Source organism: Acanthaster planci, unplaced genomic scaffold, assembly GCF_054643075.1.
Source record: "Acanthaster planci isolate LZ-2023a unplaced genomic scaffold, COTS_SCS Contig143, whole genome shotgun sequence".
NCBI lineage: Eukaryota > Metazoa > Echinodermata > Asteroidea > Valvatida > Acanthasteridae > Acanthaster > Acanthaster planci.
In genome coordinates, this window is record NW_028257764.1 from 15391 (window position 1) to 38768 (window position 23378).

Genomic DNA, 23378 nt, shown 5'->3' on the forward strand with positions numbered 1-23378 from the left:
ATTTGAACTAATAATACTAGGGATAAAAAGTTCCTAAAGTTCCACTGATAATCGTTGAATGTTAATTTGACTAAAATTTAAATACATTTACCTGCCTCACATTCCGTGCAAAGACCAACAATGAGGTTTACCCGCCTTTATATCCAAGTGACGATGGTTAGTCACCCGCTTCGTCGTCAGTGTACTTTTTCAGACACACAATCAAAACCCCAAACAAACAAGTTATTCGCTAATTCGAAACTCAACCTCGAATAAATAATTTTCTATCGCGCCACCTCGCCTACTCTGCCCCCCCAACCTGTAAGAGAAAGAACATGTGGTATGCAACAACTTGGGTATCATCGTTCTTCGGCGACGAGCTACGGGCGGACAGCTCCAGCTACAGGTCTGCCTTATCAAGTGACAAAGAACGGGGAAGTCATTCACAAACTTCGACTCCAACAAGTTTCCTGCCAATTAAATTCTTTAATTATTCACAGAGAACTATCAAATAAAGTGCTGTTGTACACACGGTAGCAATGTTCTCAGGGTCTTCATGTTTTCCAGAGACCAACGGCCACGTTGACAAATCGGAATACGTAAGAATAGGCCTACAATGGAAATACTTATAAACCGAGATTAAGTGAAACAGTAAGTCGATCCTTCAGGGACTCTTTTACATAGCCATCCTTAGACTGGTCGGTCTTCCACCGACCGTGCTTCTTGAACAGCCTGTCGGGGACTCCCATAGAAGCGGCTGCCGTGGCTCCTCCTGAGCGTAAACTATGAAGACCGAACCTTGCCGGGTCTTCGCCGACTTCTTGCAACGCATCTCGAAACATCTCTCTACATCTAGTATAAGAAATATGACCACTTCGCAATTTGTAAGTCTGGGTAGATCTGGAAAACACAACAGGTCGAAAAAGGAATTGCTCCGAAAATTCATGGATCTTGGCTAACTCGATGTACTTCAACAACATCGAAACCGGACATGTAACTGTCCCAGTCTTCGCAATGTAAACCCAGGAACCATCTTTATACTGATCAGTCTTGCTCTTAAGAATAAATATTCGGACAAAGGAAGAGTGGATATCCAAGTCGCATTCCCTGATATTAGAGAGTTCGTCGTTCCTAAGAAAACCGGCGAAAGAAATTAAACACATGGTACAGAGGCGAACATGCATTAGATTATCTGATGATCCGAACTTGACAACAATTTTGTTCAACATGTCCACTGTGACGGGCTCCTTCCTGGATACGGGCTTGGCCGTGATACGCTTAAAACCTTCCAAACTTAACTTAAGGAATTTAGAGTCGCAGGGATTCCTTGTTACTTTGGGGTTACAATCATGATACCACTTAATGCTGTAAAATATTCCTTGTATTCTAGAAAACGGTACATTACGTTTAAATAAGTCGACAAAAAACCTTGCGATATCTTCTGCGTTAGCTGGAAGAGCCTTAATGCCGTGTGCGTCACACCAAGACTGCCAATCATGGAAACAGCTTTTGTACTTTTGTGTCGCGCTGACTGCTCTTGAGGCCGTTAACACATCCTGTAACACCTTCGCATGGTCGTCACCTCTGAAAGAAAAAAGGAGTCGCAAGAAAACGTACACTGAATAAACCGAAGGTTTTCATTCAGGAAATGAACCCCGCCAAGCGGCTATCATGGATTCTGATGTATTGGGTGCACTATGGGGTCAACCGACCCAACGAGAGCCACCAAGCGGATTTATTACTCTCGTAAGCCAAGCGGCAAAATACAAACCAAGTGGTACGACCGAGCGACCAGTGGCGAGCGATTCGTTCAACCTTGCAACCTAAGACAAAGCACTGGACTAACCATTCTGGAGGTGCCGAAGACAGAGTTGGCATTTTTCCCCTGTACGAAAATGTTGGTTGGATCGCTAAATCTAATGCCCTCAATAATCAGGCCATGAAAAGGGCTGTCGCTCGAAGATATGTATGGCCAAAACACGGCTGAAGGCCATGCAGGGACTACCAAGGTAGCTTTGGCTTTGCATACTTTTAGGTGTTGGAGGGCCTTGCAAACTAAATCTATAGGCGGCACAAGCCAGTTATTGTCTTTGCTCCAGTCTGTGGTGAAAGCGTCAACATGACTAGCATTCGGACTCCAGTGCTTGGAATTAAAGTTTGACAGTTTGGCATTGTACTCATTTGCGAATCTGTCTACAGTATGCGGGCCCCACATTCTGTCCATAAAACTGAAAAACACTTGCGACACGCCCCAATCGTCGAGGTCAACCTGTCGACTGAGATAATCTGCGTCGGTATTATCCCGACGAGGGATCCACTCGACTTTCAAGTCTATGTTGTTGAGTCTACAGGAATAGAACATATCCATACTCAGCTCTTGTAGCTCAGGTACCATGCTCCCCTTGTGCACTATGGCCACCACTCCTGTATTGTCCGTACGCAAATGCACGGCTTTGCCCCTTAAAGCTGGAGCAAACGCTCGTATAGCAAGGGATGCCCCTTTTAGCTCACGCCATGTGGAACTTTTACCTCTCTCTGCAACTGACCAGTTTTGTTGGAATTCCATCTTCTGGGAATCCATAGTCCACGCGCCACAGCCTGACTGGCTTGCATCTGTATAGACCAAAACCTGGGGGAGAGAATATTCAGACAATACACGCTTGTTAAGTATCGGCAACTCGGATTTCCAAAAAAATAACTCTTCAATCGCTTTACTGCCTGGAGGGAGAGAGAATTCATAATCCCAGTGTTTCCTATTAACAATCTCCGTGTGTAAATACCGTGACTTGAGCTGTGATATGTTCCCAATTACACAAGAAAAAGACATAATCTTCCCTGCCACAGACGCTAATTTTCTGGCAGTCACATGTGGGAGGCCGGATCAAAGAACACAGAGCCCATGGCAGAAAGGGGGAATATGAGAAGTCAGCCATCATCAAACATTCCCACGCCGAAGACCACACCATCAACTGGGAAGAAGCCCACCTCATCGCCAACATTCAACAGTGGTACCCAAGACGCATTAGAGAAGCCTTGGAAATCTCCAAGCACCCCACCGTACCTCAAGACATCGGCTTCTCCATCAGTGATATCTGGCAGCCCCTCCTCACCTCCCGGTCTGATGGGTCCTCTATACCCTAAGACTCCCCCCCCCCGCCCAGGGTCTCCTATACCAAGGCAAACTTCCCCCACCACAGCCCATGACCAACTGACATGCATCAGTACCCAGGAGGATCCACCGTTCCACCTGACCACACAGCAGGATCCGTCACACTCCAGTACCTCCAACCAGCATATAAGTCCCACTCCCTGTCGGCATCTCTTCAGTCTCCTGACGACGGACAGAGCACACTGTCCGAAACGTTGAGCCTCTCCGGTTCTTATCAGAACCACACAGACTCAAAAAGAGATATTGCATGGTGCTTACCGCAAGCTTTCCATCTTAATTAAATTTTGTTGATAGCTTGAAAGCCATTCGTTCGGTACCGACATATTTTCGGGTGCGAGTGGACAGTCATTATGTTTGTCATGGTGACGTTCCGGGTAATCCACAGTGATCTCAAACATGTAGCCGTAGTCGTCAGTTAGTCGCAACTCTTGGATGTAATAGTACGTAAATTTTTCTAAGTCTGTTTCCCAGGTAAATTCCCCTACAGGCAGATATTTGCTCATCGCCCAGCCATATAAATTATTTACGTCCAAATACATGATCTGTGACCCTGGCTTATTGGGGTCGTAGTCAGGTAGTTCTGGATTATTGGCCTTTGCATATCGCTTTGCACCCACACTCGAAATACCACCTCTTTTTGCCCTTTCAAAGAACAAGTGCTTATCAATGTCTGTCAGTAGTTCCAATTGTATACCCGAATGCTTTAACAATGCATCCCACGACAGGCCCGGTGACGTGTAATAGTTGGCTGGGTCAAGCCCGTAGTGTTGTTTACAGACTTTACGGAAGTTCTCAAAAACAGCCGCTAGCAACAACACGTCCGTTTCCACGTATAGGTCGTGGTGGTCGCCTAGGTTTTTACAACCAAAGGCTTGCCATACTGTCTCTGCACGAGCGTATTCTTGCTCGGTTATTCCTACCTGCTTCAGAGAGCTATAGAAAGCGTCTATAGGCGGGAGTTTTCTCTCTTGGAACTGATCAAATGATCTTGAGTCTATATACTCATAGGGGTAAATTCCCTTTTCCAAGAGTAAATGACTGTTATTTGGAAACCTTTCGCAAAGTAAGTTAAAATCATCGGGTGAACAATTTTTAACCAACCGATCTAGCGAAGCCGCCATGAAATGAAATGAGTCTAAAAACCCTGAGTTGGCCAAAGGAGAACGAGATGTAATTTTCAGTATTTTTAGCGATCAACATAATTGATTTCCCGTAAAATTTGTGAGCGCCCTGCATAATCAAGTGCGCGTCGTATTTTTCTAAATTATGTAAAATAACCGGAATGGGTGTTTGATTGGCCACGATTCTTAACTTGAGATTACAACTGGCGTGCGCAGGGCCTCGGTACTTCCCCGTCACGTGACAATGATCTCTGACCTTTCTAAAATTATTGATGGGCTTTTCGCACGTCATACATATCCATTCTCTGAACCCAGCTTCATTTTTATGACAGAAAGCAATTTTGTCAGCTTTTGTTTTTGGTTCATTTGGAATATCACATTGGCATTGAAATTCTTCCGCTCGCTTCGCTCGATCTATCAACTTTTCGCAGATCCAACAGCTATTACATTTTTCGTAGATTTTTTGGAACTCGGGTGACCAGATCAACTTCGCTTTGTTTTTAAACGTTTCGTTGATCTTCTTTGTTTCCTGAGAAAGTGACTGTACAAAATTAACAGCCGCGTCTTGACCTCTGTACGTCTTTTGGCTAGTGCAAACTCCATCGCATCTGACGACCGCGTATGAGTATCCACAAGGCTTGTGAATCTGTGTTTTGACCGTGTTTGTATCTGTCGGCGGTAGTTTTTCTAAAACAGACTCAAAATCGGCGTAAATGACAAAAGGCGCGTCTTGTTTATTTTTGTAATTTTTGAACTTGAGTATATTTTCGCCTTTGGCGGGCAACTCGACCGTACATGTGGGAACGTTTAAGCCTTGACAATCTTCTTTGTGCCTGGTTAACTTTTCTTCCGTTTGGAAATGCGACATGCAATTAAAACACCAGTGTTTCTTATGCTCGTGATGATCGATATCACTCGTCAACCGAGAAAAGTTCTTAATCCAACAATAGTGATTTTCGTCATCTCGGGTAAAGTAAAGTAAATTGATCAGTTCTTCTGGACGCTTGCTTTTGTAAAGAATGTAAAGACCGTCTTTTTTGGTGTAACCAAACACATTGATCGCCAAGTTATTTTGTGATTCGATATGTGGGATCTGAGATATGGGTGTTGGAAAGGTTATGTTTGTAAAATTTAAACCATCTGATTCTGACCTGTAAGTCGATGTTCGTTCCTTATTTATTTTATATTTTGGATTTGTTTCTAGCTGACTTTTGACTCTGTCTGAATATAATTTTAAAGCTGCCCGCAACGCCCATCGGATACATTCTTGATCTTTATTTTGGACGTTTATGGTTGCTTTTTTGTCTAACAGTTCCTTAGGCAACGGAATGTAAGAAGAACCCACTGGATTATATTTAACCACGTTGATATAGAAAGCGACAACTTTGTCAAAGATCCAACCCGAGCCTTTTTGTGTATGAGCCTCCACCTCTTTTATTTGTTTTCCCTCTGTGAGTGCGTTTTTAACGTCGGCTTTATTTGCGACTGCATCGTTGTCGCTCGGAAAGGGGAATACGCCAAATTCAGTTTTCTCGGGTTTTTCCAATCTAAACTGAATTTTGATATTTGTTTGCAATTTGTACGAACCAATTTCTTTTAGTTCTTCCCAAGCTTTTTTCTCGATGAAAGTTTGTAAAAATCAAAAAAGTGCACGAGGTCATATTCAAAGAAACGGGGTATCAATTCCCAATAGCGAAAATTCCCCTGAAAGCGCCTGACGTTTCTAATGTCGACTTCCGCAATTTCCTCGGGCTGAGTGTAAGCTTTAATCGCTTCAATGAAGTCCTGTTTGACGTATTTCTCTTTGTTTGCGAAAGGAATATTATATTTTTGAACCGTTTTTAACAGCTGCCGATATGACTGACGCGGGAGATACCTAAATTGTTTTTGATCTGCCCGTATGGCTTCAATAAGCTCGGGTTTTGTATGAGATCTACGGGTTTTGGTTGTTTTTGGTGCCGGTAATGGAATATCATACCGCTTGACAAGATCTTCTAAAAACGCCTTCCTAAATCGATTAAAAGCCGTTAGTAAAAGTCGGTGTTGTGAGTTGCTCATGTCTCTATTTATAATTAGGTTTTGAAAATTTTTATCATTTTTTCTAACGACTTGATTTGACATGTTTTTTTATATATTGTTATTTTTATGTATAGGTCATTTATTTAAGGCGGTTGTAAACATAGCGTGTTTTGCTTTGAACAGAGCCACGCTTTAAGTAGAGGTCACGAGTTCAGGTCGGGCAACTCCCGACTTTTAGCAAGGGGAAGTCCCTTTTTTGTTTGCGAGTGATTGCTGGTGCAGGCCGGTGCTAGTCACGAGTTGTTTATAGGAAAAGTGCAATATTTTACAGCGTAAGCATATAAGTAAATACTATAGTGCTCTCATGCGAAGAAAACAGGTTAGGGAAGCAAATATCTAAACCGTCGGTTGCCTGGCAAAAATTCTCGATAACGATTTAGCAGCTCTTCATATGCAAAACTAGTACTCAACAGCCGGCATAGTTATGTAGGAATGTACATTTTTGACTGGAGTAAATGATTACCTCATAGTGGCAGCGTACTCCTTCACACAAAGACGTAAGTGTAAAAAGATAGGGCGCGCCATAGTCAATATACTCATCGTTTTATAGGGCCATAAAAATAATCCTGAAATAGGAGACAGTATACACCGAACAAGTTCTTCTTCTGTAAATTCTATGAAATAGAAAAAATACTCGTTTTGTGCTTGCAATTTATATGGAATAATCGCATCTACTGTAGTGGAGCGTAGCCTGTGTCCTGTCCGTCTTGGTTAAAATGGGTTGGTGGTGTTACCGCACGTAAATGGTTGGCCCAGGTTCAAACCAGCTCAGCGTATTTTTTTCACTTCGTATCATTTACTGGTACTCATTAAATGGTTGGCATTGTGGACCAACTAATCAACTAACTTGGCTGCGGTAAAGTTTAAATAAATGTTTGATAAACCAATAATACTAGTGATAATGATGAGTGCATATGAACATGTATCTTGGAAATACCTGCTTCCCAGTTGTTGCAAAGATTTAGCTGGTGGTACCTACGTCCACAAACATTCCTGTGGGGAGGGGGAAAGAGCAGGGGGAACAGTAAAAAAGGAACGCCAACCAATTTGGCAACCAATTAAGGAAAGCATTGGTTGGTGTGGATGAGTTGCTAACATTTTAGCGGGGGGATAATATACTCCAACTGACATGAAGTATTGAATTCTGGCAGTTGTTTAGACTTATCTTCTCGGGTATTATAACTCACACAATTGCTTTTCCGTCTGACACATTAGGGTGTTAGAAATATGAGCTCAAGTATTACCTTAAATACTGCGTTTTTAAGAATTTTTTAAAACCAATTATCCTGCATGCATTTTTTTCGGAATTGTCAGTGCACATAATATATAACTATAGTAAACATTTCCAAGTAAAATATTACAGCATATGGCACGTCAAATGTATGATGATTATGAAACGTATGATTTATGATGCTACTGAATAAATATTGTTTGATTATGTGTGTCAGTCATTTTGTGATGTTTTCAAATTACGTAAACGGTTCTTGAGCTGTTAATTTCAATTCATAATAAATATCAAGTTCTCAATCCATTATGTGATGGACAATCTGTAATGCGAAGTTCTCAATCTACTTTGTGAAATTCTTGATCCAATACGTGATGCTGTCAAGCCATAATGTGATGTCGACCTGGCCTGATTAAAGATGTTCCTATTATTTTCATTCTTCGAGCTGTTGATCGCCTAGCAAGATGGATACCGTTTCTTCATCATTAAGATTTACGCAATGTACTTTGCATTGGGGAGATGTTAATTTTCATTACGGGGTTTGCGCTTGTATATGAACTAACAATGTACACCCAATGCTTGTCCGAGAGATTGTGAAAAAAAAGTCACAAGCTTTCTTGGGTGGGACTCGAACCCACAACCTCCTGCTTACCTACTAGTGGAGACGCCTTAACCACTCAAACCACTGAGCTGGCCAGCCCGAGTAAAATGGATAAGCACTCGGTATACAGTCCTGTCAGTGTAAGGGCAAAACCTGTACTTAAAATTACCTTCTTCATCTTTATGATAATTGAAATACGAATTGTATCCTTATATATCTATACACAAAACCAATTGCTGAGTAGCCACTTCATCTTGATATCAAAGATTGACAACCATTACAACATGGATCGAGAACTTCACATAACAGATTGACACACACATCATGGGCTGACAGCATCACATAATGGATAGAGAACTTCACACAATAGATAGAGAATTTCACATAGTGAATGATGAACTTCACATAACGGATTGGCATCATCAAGCAATATTTATTAAGGAACAACATAAATTTGTACATTTGGCGTTCCATATATTATGGGCCGTAACAGAACCTCTTTTTAATCGATTAAAGGTCGTTAGTAGAGGTCGGTGTTGTGAGTTGCTCATGTCTCTATTTATAATTAGGTTTTGAAAAATTTTTATCATTTTTTCTAACGACTTGACTTGACATGTTTTTTTTATATATTGTTTATTATTTATTGTCATGTTTGTTATTATTTTTTTATATTATGTATAGGTCTATTTATTTAAGGCGGTTGTAAACATAGCGTGTTTGCTTTGAACAGAGCCACGCTTTAAGTAGAGGTCACGAATTCAGGTCGGGCAAGTCTCGACTTGTAGCAAGGGGAAGTCCCCTTTTTTGTTTGCGAGTGATTGCTGGTGCAGGCCGGTTGCTAGTCACGAGTTGTTTTATAGGAAAAGTGCAATATTTTACAGCGTAAGCATATAAGTAAATACTATAGTGCTCTCATGCGAAGGAAAACAGGTTAGGGAAGCAAATATCTAAACCGTCGGTTGCCTGGCAAAAAATTCTCGATAACGATTTAGCATCTCTTCATATGCAAAACTAGTACTCAACAGCCGGCATAGTTATGTAGGAATGTACATTTTTGACTGGAGTAAATGATTACCTCATAGTGGCAGCGTACTCCTTCACACAAAGACGTAAGTGAACAAAGATAGGGCGCGCCATAGTCAATATACTCATCGTTTTATAGGGCCATAAAAAATAATCCTGAAATAGGAGACAGTATACACCGAACAAGTTCTTCTTCTGTAAATTCTATGAAATAGAAAAAAAACTCTTTTTGTGCTTGCAATTAATTGGAATAATCGCATCTACTGTAGTGGCAGCGTAGCCTGTGTCCCTGTCCGTCTTGGTTAAAATGGGTTGGTGGTGTTACCGCACGTAAATGGTTGGCCCAGGTTCAAACCAGCTCAGCGTATTTTTTTCACTTCGTATCATTTACTGGTACTCATTAAATGGTTGGCATTGTGGACCAACTAATCAACTAACTTGGCTGCGGTAAAGTTTAAATAAATTTTTGATAAACCAATAATACTAGTAATAATGATGAGTGCATATGAACATGTATCTTGGAAATACCCGCTTCCCAGTTGTTGCAAAAGATTTAGCTGGTGGTACCTACGTCCACAAACATTCCTGTGGGGAGGGGGGAAAGAGCAGGGGGAACAGTAAAAAAGGAACGCCAACCAATTTGGCAACCAATTAAGGAAAGCATTGGTTGGTGTGGGATGAGTTGCTAACATTTTAGCGGGGGGATAATATACTCCAACTGACATGAAGTATTGAATTCTGGCAGTTGTTTAGACTTATCTTCTCGGGTATTATAACTCACACAATTGCTTTTCCGGTCTGACACATTAGGGTGTTAGAAATATGAGCTCAAGTATTAGCTTAAATACTGTGTTTTTAAGAATTTTTTAAACCAATTTTCTGCATGCATTTTTACGGAATTGTCAGTGCACATAATATATAAACGAAAGTAAAACATTTTCAAGTAAAATATTACAGCATATGGCCCGTTAAATGTATGATGAATATGAAACGGATGATTTATGATGCTACTGAATAAATATTGTTTGATTAGTGGTCAGTCATTATGTGATGTTTTCAAATTACGTAAACGGTTCTTGAGCTGATAATTTCAATTCATAATAAATATCAAGTTCTCAATCCATTATGTGATGACAATCTGTAATGCGAAGTTCTCAATCTACTTTGTGAAATTCTTGATCCATACGTGATGCTGTCAAGCCATAATGTGATGTCGACCTGGCCTGATTAAAGATGTTCCTATTATTTTCATTCTTGGAGCTGTTGATCGCCTAGCAAGATGGATACCGTTTCTTCATCATTAAGATTTACGCAATGTACTTTGCATTGGGGAGATGTTAATTTTCAATACGGGGTTTGCGCTTGTATATGAACTAACAATGTACACCCAATGCTTGTCCGAGAGATTGTGAAAAAAGTCACAGGCTTTCTTGGGTGGGACTCGAACCCACAACCTCCTGCTTACTACTAGTGGAGACGCCTTAACCACTCAACCACTGAGCTGGCCAGCCCGAGTAAAATGGATAAGCACTCGGTATACAGTTCTGTTCAGTGTAAGGGCAAAACCTGTACTTAAAATTACCTTCTTCATCTTTATGATAATTGAAATACGAAATTGTATCGTTATATAATCTATACACAAAACCAATTGCTGAGTAGCCACTTCAATCTTGATATCAAAGATTGACAACATTACAACATGGATCGAGAACTTCACATAACAGATTGACAACTCACATCATGGGCTGACAGCATCACATAATGGATAGAGAACTTCACACAATAGATAGAGAATTTCACATAGTGAATGATGAACTTCACATAACGGATTGGCATCATCAAGCAATATTTATTAAGTAACATCATAAATTGGTACATTTGGCGTTCCATATATTATGGGCCGTAACAGAACCTCTTTTTTCAGAACTACATACCAGTACTGATAAAAGAAAATTGTTTGCACGGTGTTACCCCGCCGTAAAGGTGGGAACCAAAAGGGCGTACGCGGTATGCGGAAGTTAAAACAATTTTGTAAAAAAGCGCAACACAATTTTTTTTCATTTACAGGGCCTGAGAAAAAAAAGTTGCGCTTTTGCTCATGATGTATAAATGGAGAGGTTTACTACTTTGTGGAGACACGTCGCCTATTGTTTCAGTGAAGACAGTCGGAACATAAGTCTTGGCAATGTGTTTTACTGTGACTCTATTCAACAACAGTGACTGGAAAGGTTGCGATTGACGGCTATAGGTCAGCTGGATCGCTTGTTGAATTGTACCGTTGAACGTGAATGTCAAATCTCTAAAGAGTAAAGGAATAACTTAAACACCGAATAGGATTGAATTGTTTAAAATTAGTCTGCGTGTCTCTACTTGTCTCTTCTTGTCTATCGAACTATCCATGAGACAGGGCTTATACACTTGAAAGAAAAATCTTAGTCATGCATCTGGGTTTGATTCCTACAATGATGACAGTAAACTATGAGTAATATCTTAGAACCATGGTCCTGTTAACTTCTGTAACACTGAGAAACTTTCACTAACAACAGTACAAATCGAGTATGCGTGTTGGCTTTACCATGTCCATGCCCTATGTAGGCAGAAACACTGCACATCATGTACATGTACATGTACATGCATGTGTGTGCATGTACAACGAAAAGGAATGAGTAACTTAAGACATCCGGCAATTTGAACTAATAATACTAGGAATAAAAAGTTCCTAAAGTTCCACTGATAATCGTTGAATGTTAATTTGACTAAAATTTAAATACATTTACCTGCCTCACATTCCGTGCAAAGACCAACAATGAGGTTTACCCGCCTTTATATCCAAGTGACGATGGTTAGTCACCCGCTTCGTCGTCAGTGTACTTTTTCAGACACACAATCAAAACCCCAAACAAACAAGTTATTCGCTAATTCGAAACTCAACCTCGAATAAATAATTTTCTATCGCGCCACCTCGCCTACTCTGCCCCCCCCCAACCTGTAAGAGAAAGAACATGTGGTATGCAACAACTTGGGTATCATCGTTCTTCGGCGACGAGCTACGGGTGGACAGCTCCAGCTACAGGTCTGCCTTATCAAGTGACAAAGAACGGGGAAGTCATTCACAAACTTCGACTCCAACAAGTTTCCTGCCAATTAAATTCTTTAATTATTCACAGAGAACTATCAAATAAAGTGCTGTTGTACACACGGTAGCAATGTTCTCAGGGTCTTCATGTTTTCCAGAGACCAACGGCCACGTTGACAAATCGGAATACGTAAGAATAGGCCTACAATGGAAATACTTATAAACCGAGATTAAGTGAAACAGTAAGTCGATCCTTCAGGGACTCTTTTACATAGCCATCCTTAGACTGGTCGGTCTTCCACCGACCGTGCTTCTTGAACAGCCTGTCGGGGACTCCCATAGAAGCGGCTGCCGTGGCTCCTCCTGAGCGTAAACTATGAAGACCGAACCTTGCCGGGTCTTCGCCGACTTCTTGCAACGCATCTCGAAACATCTCTCTACATCTAGTATAAGAAATATGACCACTTCGCAATTTGTAAGTCTGGGTAGATCTGGAAAACACAACAGGTCGAAAAAGGAATTGCTCCGAAAATTCATGGATCTTGGCTAACTCGATGTACTTCAACAACATCGAAACCGGACATGTAACTGTCCCAGTCTTCGCAATGTAAACCCAGGAACCATCTTTATACTGATCAGTCTTGCTCTTAAGAATAAATATTCGGACAAAGGAAGAGTGGATATCCAAGTCGCATTCCCTGATATTAGAGAGTTCGTCGTTCCTAAGAAAACCGGCGAAAGAAATTAAACACATGGTACAGAGGCGAACATGCATTAGATTATCTGATGATCCGAACTTGACAACAATTTTGTTCAACATGTCCACTGTGACGGGCTCCTTCCTGGATACGGGCTTGGCCGTGATACGCTTAAAACCTTCCAAACTTAACTTAAGGAATTTAGAGTCGCAGGGATTCCTTGTTACTTTGGGGTTACAATCATGATACCACTTAATGCTGTAAAATATTCCTTGTATTCTAGAAAACGGTACATTACGTTTAAATAAGTCGACAAAAAACCTTGCGATATCTTCTGCGTTAGCTGGAAGAGCCTTAATGCCGTGTGCGTCACACAAAGACTGCCAATCATGGAAACAGCTTTTGTACTTTTGTGTCGTGCTGACTGCTCTTGAGGCCGTTAACACATCCTGTAACACCTTCGCATGGTCGTCACCTCTGAAAGAAAAAAAGGAGTCGCAAGAAAACGTACACTGAATAAACCGAAGGTTTTCATTCAGGAAATGAACCCCGCCAAGCGGCTATCATGGATTCTGATGTATTGGGTGCACTATGGGGTCAACCGACCCAACGAGAGCCACCAAGCGGATTTATTACTCTCGTAAGCCAAGCGGCAAAATACAAACCAATGCCCTCAATAATCAGGCCATGAAAAGGGCTGTCGCTCGAAGATATGTATGGCCAAAACACGGCTGAAGGCCATGCAGGGACTACCAAGGTAGCTTTGGCTTTGCATTCTTTTAGGTGTTGGAGGGCCTTGCAAACTAAATCTATAGGCGGCACAAGCCAGTTATTGTCTTTGCTCCAGTCTGTGGTGAAAGCGTCAACATGACTAGCATTCGGACTCCAGTGCTTGGAATTAAAGTTTGACAGTTTGGCATTGTACTCATTTGTGAATCTGTCTACAGTATGCGGGCCCCACATTCTGTCCATAAAACTGAAAAACACTTGCGACACGCCCCAATCGTCGAGGTCAACCTGTCGACTGAGATAATCTGCGTCGGTATTATCCCGACGAGGGATCCACTCGACTTTCAAGTCTATGTTGTTGAGTCTACAGGAATAGAACATATCCATACTCAGCTCTTGTAGCTCAGGTACCATGCTCCCTTTGTGCACTATGGCCACCACTCCTGTATTGTCCGTACGCAAATGCACGGCTTTGCCCCTTAAAGCTGGAGCAAACGCTCGTATAGCAAGGGATGCCCCTTTTAGCTCACGCCATGTGGAACTTTTACCTCTCTCTGCAACTGACCAGTTTTGTTGGAATTCCATCTTCTGGGAATCCATAGTCCACGCGCCACAGCCTGACTGGCTTGCATCTGTATAGACCAAAACCTGGGGGAGAGAATATTCAGACAATACACGCTTGTTAAGTATCGGCAACTCGGATTTCCAAAAAAATAACTCTTCAATCGCTTTACTGCCTGGAGGGAGAGAGAATTCATAATCCCAGTGTTTCCTATTAACAATCTCCGTGTGTAAATACCGTGACTTGAGCTGTGATATGTTCCCAATTACACAAGAAAAAGACATAATCTTCCCTGCCACAGACGCTAATTTTCTGGCAGTCACATGTGGGAGGCCGGATCAAAGAACACAGAGCCCATGGCAGAAAGGGGGAATATGAGAAGTCAGCCATCATCAAACATTCCCACGCCGAAGACCACACCATCAACTGGGAAGAAGCCCACCTCATCGCCAACATTCAACAGTGGTACCCAAGACGCATTAGAGAAGCCTTGGAAATCTCCAAGCACCCCACCGTACCTCAAGACATCGGCTTCTCCATCAGTGATATCTGGCAGCCCCTCCTCACCTCCCGGTCTGATGGGTCCTCTATACCCTAAGACTCCCCCCCCCGCCCAGGGTCTCCTATACCAAGGCAAACTTCCCCCACCACAGCCCATGACCAACTGACATGCATCAGTACCCAGGAGGATCCACCGTTCCACCTGACCACACAGCAGGATCCGTCACACTCCAGTACCTCCAACCAGCATATAAGTCCCACTAACTGTCGGCATCTCTTCAGTCTCCTGACGACGGACAGAGCACACTGTCCGAAACGTTGAGCCTCTCCGGTTCTTATCAGAACCACACAGACTCAAAAAGAGATATTGCATGGTGCTTACCGCAAGCTTTCCATCTTAATTAAATTTTGTTGATAGCTTGAAAGCCATTCGTTCGGTACCGACATATTTTCGGGTGCGAGTGGACAGTCATTATGTTTGTCATGGTGACGTTCCGGGTAATCCACAGTGATCTCAAACATGTAGCCGTAGTCGTCAGTTAGTCGCAACTCTTGGATGTAATAGTACGTAAATTTTTCTAAGTCTGTCTCCCAGGTAAATTCCCCTACAGGCAGATATTTGCTCATCGCCCAGCCGTATAAATTATTTACGTCCAAATACATGATCTGTGACCCTGGCTTATTGGGGTCGTAGTCAGGTAGTTCTGGATTATTGGCCTTTGCATATCGCTTTGCACCCACACTCGAAATACCACCTCTTTTTGCCCTTTCAAAGAACAAGTGTTTATCAATGTCTGTCAGTAGTTCCAATTGTATACCCGAATGCTTTAACAATGCATCCCACGACAGGCCCGGTGACGTGTAATAGTTGGCTGGGTCAAGCCCGTAGTGTTGTTTACAGACTTTACGGAAGTTCTCTAAAACAGCCGCTAGCAACAACACGTCCGTTTCCACGTATAGGTCGTGGTGGTCGCCTAGGTTTTTACAACCAAAGGCTTGCCATACTGTCTCTGCACGAGCGTATTCTTGCTCGGTTATTCCTACCTGCTTCAGAGAGCTATAGAAAGCGTCTATAGGCGGGAGTTTTCTCTCTTGGAACTGATCAAATGAGTCTATATACTCATAGGGGTAAATTCCCTTTTCCAAGAGTAAATGACTGTTATTTGGAAACCTTTCGCAAAGTAAGTTAAAATCATCGGGTGAACAATTTTTAACCAACCGATCTAGCGAAGCCGCCATGAAATGAAATGAGTCTAAAAACCTGAGTTGGCCAAAGGAGAACGAGATGTAATTTTCAGTATTTTTAGCGATCAACTTAATTGATTTCCCGTAAAATTTGTGAGCGCCCTGCATAATCAAGTGCGCGTCGTATTTTTCTAAATTATGTAAAATAACCGGAATGGGTGTTTGATTGGCCACGATTCTTAACTTGAGATTACAACTGGCGTGCGCAGGGCCTCCGTACTTCCCCGTCACGTGACAATGATCTCTGACCTTTCTAAAATTATTGATGGGCTTTTCGCACGTCATACATATCCATTCTCTGAACCCAGCTTCATTTTTATGACAGAAAGCAATTTTGTCAGCTTTTGTTTTTGGTTCATTTGGAATATCACATTGGCATTGAAATTCTTCCGCTCGCTTCGCTCGATCTATCAACTTTTCGCAGATCCAACAGCTATTACATTTTTCGTAGATTTTTTGGAACTCGGGTGACCAGATCAACTTCGCTTTGTTTTTAAACGTTTCGTTGATCTTCTTTGTTTCCTGAGAAAGTGACTGTACAAAATTAACAGCCGCGTCTTGACCTCTGTACGTCTTTTGGCTAGTGCAAACTCCATCGCATCTGACGACCGCGTATGAGTATCCACAAGGCTTGTGAATCTGTGTTTTGACCGTGTTTGTATCTGTCGGCGTAAATGACAAAAGGCGCGTCTTGTTTATTTTTGTAATTTTTGAACTTGAGTATATTTTCGCCTTTGGCGGGCAACTCGACCGTACATGTGGGAACGTTTAAGCCTTGACAATCTTCTTTGTGCCTGGTTAACTTTTCTTCCGTTTGGAAATGCGACATGCAATTAAAACACCAGTGTTTCTTATGCTCGTGATGATCGATATCACTCGTCAACCGAGAAAAGTTCTTAATCCAACAATAGTGATTTTCGTCATCTCGGGTAAAGTAAAGTAAATTGATCGGTTCTTCTGGACGCTTGCTTTTGTAAAGAATGTAAAGACCGTCTTTTTTGGTGTAACCAAACACATTGATCGCCAAGTTATTTTGTGATTCGATATGTGGGATCTGAGATATGGGTGTTGGAAAGGTTATGTTTGTAAAATTTAAACCATCTGATTCTGACCTGTAAGTCGATGTTCGTTCCTTATTTATTTTATATTTTGGATTTGTTTCTAGCTGACTTTTGACTCCGTCTGAATATAATTTTAAAGCTGCCCGCAACGCCCATCGGATACATTCTTGATCTTTATTTTGGACGTTTATGGTTGCTTTTTTGTCTAACAGTTCCTTAGGCAACGGAATGTAAGAAGAACCCACTGGATTATATTTAACCACGTTGATATAGAAAGCGACAACTTTGTCAAAGATCCAACCCGAGCCTTTTTGTGTATGAGCCTCCACCTCTTTTACTTGTTTTTCCCTCTGTGAGTGCGTTTTTAACGTCGGCTTTATTTGCGACTGCATCGTTGTCGCTCGGAAAGGGGAATACGCCAAATTCAGTTTTCTCGGGTTTTTCCAATCTAAACTGAATTTTGATATTTGTTTGCAATTTGTACGAACCAATTTCTTTTAGTTCTTCCCAAGCTTTTTTCTCGATGAAAGTTTGTAAAAATCAAAAAAGTGCACGAGGTCATATTCAAAGAAACGGGGTATCAATTCCCAATTGCGAAAATTCCCCTGAAAGCGCCTCACGTTTCTAATGTCGACTTCCGCAATTTCCTCGGGCTGAGTGTAAGCTTTAATCGCTTCAATAAAGTCCTGTTTGACGTATTTCTCTTTGTTTGCAAAAGGAATATTATATTTTTGAACCGTTTTTAACAGCTGCCGATATGACTGACGCGGGAGATACCTAAATTGTTTTTGATCTGCCCGTATGGCTTCAATAAGCTCGGGTTTTGTATGAGATCTACGGGTTTTGGTTGTTTTTGGTGCCGGTAATGGAATATCATACCGCTTGACAAAATCTTCTAAAAACGCCTTCCTAAATCGATTAAAGGTCGTTAGTAAAGGTCGGTGTTGTGAGTTGCTCATGTCTCTATTTATAATTAGGTTTTGAAAATTTTTATCATTTTTTCTGACGACTTGATTTGACATGTTTTTTTATATATTGTTATTTTTATGTATAGGTCATTTATTTAAGGCGGTTGTAAACATAGCGTGTTTTGCTTTGAACAGAGCCACGCTTTAAGTAGAGGTCACGAGTTCAGGTCGGGCAACTCTCGACTTGTAGCAAGGGGAAGTCCCTTTTTTGTTTGTGAGTGATTGCTGGTGCAGGCCGGTGCTAGTCCCGAGTTGTTTATAGGAAAAGTGCAATATTTTACAGCGTAAGCATATAAGTAAATACTATAGTGCTCTCATGCGAAGAAAACAGGTTAGGGAAGCAAATATCTAAACCGTCGGTTGCCTGGCAAAAATTCTCGATAACGATTTAGCAGCTCTTCATATGCAAAACTAGTACTCAACAGCCGGCATAGTTATGTAGGAATGTACATTTTTGACTGGAGTAAATGATTACCTCATAGTGGCAGCGTACTCCTTCACACAAAGACGTAAGTGTAAAAAGATAGGGCGCGCCATAGTCAATATACTCATCGTTTTATAGGGCCATAAAAATAATCCTGAAATAGGAGACAATATACACCGAACAAGTTCTTCTTCTGTAAATTCTATGAAATAGAAAAAATACTCGTTTTGTGCTTGCAATTTATATGGAATAATCGCATCTACTGTAGTGGAGCGTAGCCTGTGTCCTGTCCGTCTTGGTTAAAACGGGTTGGTGGTGTTATCGCACGTAAATGGTTGGCTCTGGTTCAAACCAGCTCAGCGCATTTTTTTCACTTCGCATTGTTTACTGGTACTCATTAAATGGTTGGCATTGTGGACCAACTAATCAACTAACTTGGCTGCGGTAAAGTTTAAATAAATTTTTGATAAACCAATAATACTAGTAATAATGATGAGTGCATATGAACATGTATCTTGGAAATACCCGCTTCCCAGTTGTTGCAAAGATTTACCTGGTGGTACCTACGTCCACAAGCATTCCTGTGGGGAGGGGGAAAGAGCCGGGGAACAGTAAAAAAGGAACGCCAACCAATTTGGCAACCAATTAAGGAAAGCATTGGTTGGTGTGGATGAGTTGCTAACATTTTAGCGGGGGGATAATATACTCCAACTGACATGAAGTATTGAATTCTGGCAGTTGTTTAGACTTATCTTCTCGGGTATTATAACTCACACAATTGCTTTTCCGTCTGACACATAAGGGTGTTAGAAATATGAGCTCAAGTATTAGCTTAAATACTGTGTTTTTAAGAATTTTTTAAACCAATTATCCTGCATGCATTTTTTTCGGAATTGTCAGTGCACATAATATATAAACGATAGTAAAACATTTTCAAGTAAAATATTACAGCATATGGCACGTCAAATGTATGATGATTATGAAACGTATGATTTATGATGCTACTGAATAAATATTGTTTGATTATGTGGTCAGTCATTATGTGATGTTTTCAAATTACGTAAACGGTTCTTGAGCTGTTAATTTCAATTCATAATAAATATCAAGTTCTCAATCCATTATGTGATGACAATCCGTAATGCGAAGTTCTCAATCTACTTTGTGAAATTCTTGATCCAATACGTGATGCTGTCAAGCCATAATGTGATGTCGACCTGGCCTGATTAAAGATGTTCCTATTATTTTCATTCTTGGAGCTGTTGATCGCCTAGCAAGATGGATACCGTTTCTTCATCATTAAGATTTACGCAATGTACTTTGCATTGGGGAGATGTTAATTTTCAATACGGGGTTTGCGCTTGTATATGAACTAACAATGTACACCCAATGCTTGTCCGAGAGATTGTGAAAAAAGTCACAAGCTTTCTTGGGTGGGACTCGAACCCACAACCTCCTGCTTACTACTAGTGGAGACGCCTTAACCACTCAACCACTGAGCTGGCCAGCCCGAGTAAAATGGATAAGCACTCGGTATACAGTCTGTCAGTGTAAGGGCAAAACCTGTACTTAAAATTACCTTCTTCATCTTTATGATAATTGAAATACGAATTGTATTGTTATATATCTATACACAAAACCAATTGCTGAGTAGCCACTTCATCTTGATATCAAAGATTGACAACATTACAACATGGATCGAGAACTTCACATAACAGATTGACAACTCACATCATGGGCTGACAGCATCACATAATGGATAGAGAACTTCACACAATAGATAGAGAATTTCACATAGTGAATGATGAACTTCACATAACGGATTGGCATCATCAAGCAATATTTATTAAGTAACATTATAAATTGGTACATTTGGCGTTCCATATATTATGGGCCGTAACAGAACCTCTTTTTTTCAGAACTACATACCAGTACTGATAAAAGAAAATTGTTTGCACGGTGTTACCGCCGTAAAGGTGGGAACCAAAAGGGCGTACGCGGTATGCGGAAGTTAAAACAATTTTGTAAAAAAGCGCAACACAATTTTTTTTTCATTTACAGGGCCTGAGAAAAAAAGGCACTTTTGCTCATGATGTATAAATGGAGAGGTTTACTACTTTGTGGAGACACGTCGCCTATTGTTTCAGTGAAGACAGTCGGAACATAAGTCTTGGCAATGTGTTTTACTGTGACTCTATTCAACAACAGTGACTGGAGAGGTTGCGATTGACGGCTATAGTCAGCTGGATCGCTTGTTGAATTGTACCGTTGAACGTGAATGTCAAATCTCTAAAGAGTAAGGAATAACTTAAACACCGAATAGGATTGAATTGTTAAAATTAGTCTGCGTGTCTCTACTTGTCTCTTCTTGTCTATCGAACTATCCATGAGACAGGGCTTATACACTTGAAAAGAAAAATCTTAGTCATGCATCTGGGTTTGATTCCTACAATGATGACAGTAAAATATGAGTAATATCTTAGAACCATGGTCCTGTTAACTTCTGTAACACTGAGAAACTTTCACTAACAACAGTACAAATCGAGTATGCGTGTTGGCTTTACCATGTCCATGCCCTATGTAGGCAGAAACACTGCACATCATGTACATGTACATGTACATGCATGTGTGTGCATGTACAACGAAAAGGAATGAGTAACTTAAGACATCCGGCAATTTGAACTAATAATACTAGGAATAAAAAGTTCCTAAAGTTCCACTGATAATCGTTGAATGTTAATTTGACTAAAATTTAAATACATTTACCTGCCTCACATTCCGTGCAAAGACCAACAATGAGGTTTACCCGCCTTTATATCCAAGTGACGATGGTTAGTCACCCGCTTCGTCGTCAGTGTACTTTTTCAGACACACAATCAAAACCCCAAACAAACAAGTTATTTGCTAATTCGAAACTCAACCTCGAATAAATAATTTTCTATCGCGCCACCTCGCCTACTCTGCCCCCCCCAACCTGTAAGAGAAAGAACATGTGGTATGCAACAACTTGGGTAACATCGTTCTTCGGCGACGAGCTACGGGCGGACAGTTATCGATGACGTACGGCACATACCTGTCGCTGATGAAACCAACTGACCAAGCGTTACCTTGCACCTCGTTAGACCGAAAGGTTGGTAGATCTGGAGGAGTACGTGAATAGCAACAAGGAAAATGGTTATATAGGGAACCATGCGGAAACGTCAATCGACCACGTGGTGGCGTATCGTCACCCTAAACGCTAGGAATAGAATTATCAGGGGAAATGTAGAATGTGCGGGCATGGGAATGGCACGACAAAACTCGAACTAGTGAGATGATCACTGTCCTGCCTCGTCTCGCCGGGCTTTTTTTTTTTTTAACGTCCGGCGTAGCTGTGCTGAAAACGATCAATGGCGACCACACCCTCTCCGTGTGCTTTCTACCTCGGCACTCTTACGTAATATGCTAATATCACGCGGGCTTTATTGCTTACGATAGAAAATGGTAATTATTCGCTAATTCGAAACTCAACCTCGAATAAATAATTTTCTATCGCGTCACCTCGCCTACTCTGCCCCCCCCCACCTGTAAGAGAAAGAATATGTGGTATGCAACAACTTGGGTATCATCGTTCTTCGGCGACGAGCTACGGGCGAACAGCTCCAGCTACAGGTCTGCCTTATCAAGTGACAAAGAACGGGGAAGTCATTCACAAACTTCGACTCCAACAAGTTTCCTGCCAATTAAATTCTTTAATTATTCACAGAGAACTATCAAATAAAGTGCTGTTGTACACACGGTAGCAATGTTCTCAGGGTCTTCATGTTTTCCAGAGACCAACGGCCACGTTGACAAATCGGAATACGTAAGAATAGGCCTACAATGGAAATACTTATAAACCGAGATTAAGTGAAACAGTAAGTCGATCCTTCAGGGACTCTTTTACATAGCCATCCTTAGACTGGTCGGTCTTCCACCGACCGTGCTTCTTGAACAGCCTGTCGGGGACTCCCATAGAAGCGGCTGCCGTGGCTCCTCCTGAGCGTAAACTATGAAGACCGAACCTTGCCGGGTCTTCGCCGACTTCTTGCAACGCATCTCGAAAACATCTCTCTACATCTAGTATAAGAAATATGACCACTTCGCAATTTGTAAGTCTGGGTAGATCTGGAAAACACAACAGGTCGAAAAAGGAATTGCTCCGAAAATTCATGGATCTTGGCTAACTCGATGTACTTCAACAACATCGAAACCGGACATGTAACTGTCCCAGTCTTCGCAATGTAAACCCAGGAACCATCTTTATACTGATCAGTCTTGCTCTTAAGAATAAATATTCGGACAAAGGAAGAGTGGATATCCAAGTCGCATTCCCTGATATTAGAGAGTTCGTCGTTCCTAAGAAAACCGGCGAAAGAAATTAAACACATGGTACAGAGGCGAACATGCATTAGATTATCTGATGATCCGAACTTGACAACAATTTTGTTCAACATGTCCACTGTGACGGGCTCCTTCCTGGATACGGGCTTGGCCGTGATACGCTTAAAACCTTCCAAACTTAACTTAAGGAATTTAGAGTCGCAGGGATTCCTTGTTACTTTGGGGTTACAATCATGATACCACTTAATGCTGTAAAATATTCCTTGTATTCTAGAAAACGGTACATTACGTTTAAATAAGTCGACAAAAAACCTTGCGATATCTTCTGCGTTAGCTGGAAGAGCCTTAATGCCGTGTGCGTCACACCAAGACTGCCAATCATGGAAACAGCTTTTGTACTTTTGTGTCGTGCTGACTGCTCTTGAGGCCGTTAACACATCCTGTAACACCTTCGCATGGTCGTCACCTCTGAAAGAAAAAAAGGAGTCGCAAGAAAACGTACACTGAATAAACCGAAGGTTTTCATTCAGGAAATGAACCCCGCCAAGCGGCTATCAT

General features: G+C 41.4%; 1 protein-coding gene across 1 annotated transcript; it reads right to left on the reverse strand.

Annotated features, from left to right (window-relative positions):
- Window positions 1-445: 445 nt before the first annotated feature.
- On the reverse strand, window positions 446-22535 carry LOC147795165 (uncharacterized). Its single transcript, XM_087132226.1, has 8 exons — window positions 22502-22535; window positions 21532-21598; window positions 21225-21268; window positions 14249-14348; window positions 13270-13448; window positions 2509-2608; window positions 1385-1563; window positions 446-879 (listed from the first exon to the last, which is right to left on the reverse strand). The coding sequence occupies exons 1-8, from the start codon at window positions 22533-22535 to the stop codon at window positions 656-658; spliced, it is 927 nt and encodes a 308-aa protein (XP_086988352.1). The 3' UTR covers window positions 446-655.
- Between the last annotated feature and the right edge of the window lie 843 nt (window positions 22536-23378).

Bases quoted from the DNA above. Each gene is read 5' to 3' on its own strand.
- LOC147795165 (XM_087132226.1), bottom strand. From the start codon at position 22,535: ATGCGTTGCAAGAAGTCGGCGAAGACCCGGCAAG. The intron at 21,269-21,531 runs GTATGTGCCGTA...TTGGATATAAAG, and splicing joins GTTGGTTTCATCAGCGACAG to GCGGGTAAACCTCATTGTTG. The intron at 14,349-21,224 runs GTAAATGTATTT...TCTCTCCCCCAG, and splicing joins TTGCACGGAATGTGAGGCAG to GTTTTGGTCTATACAGATGC.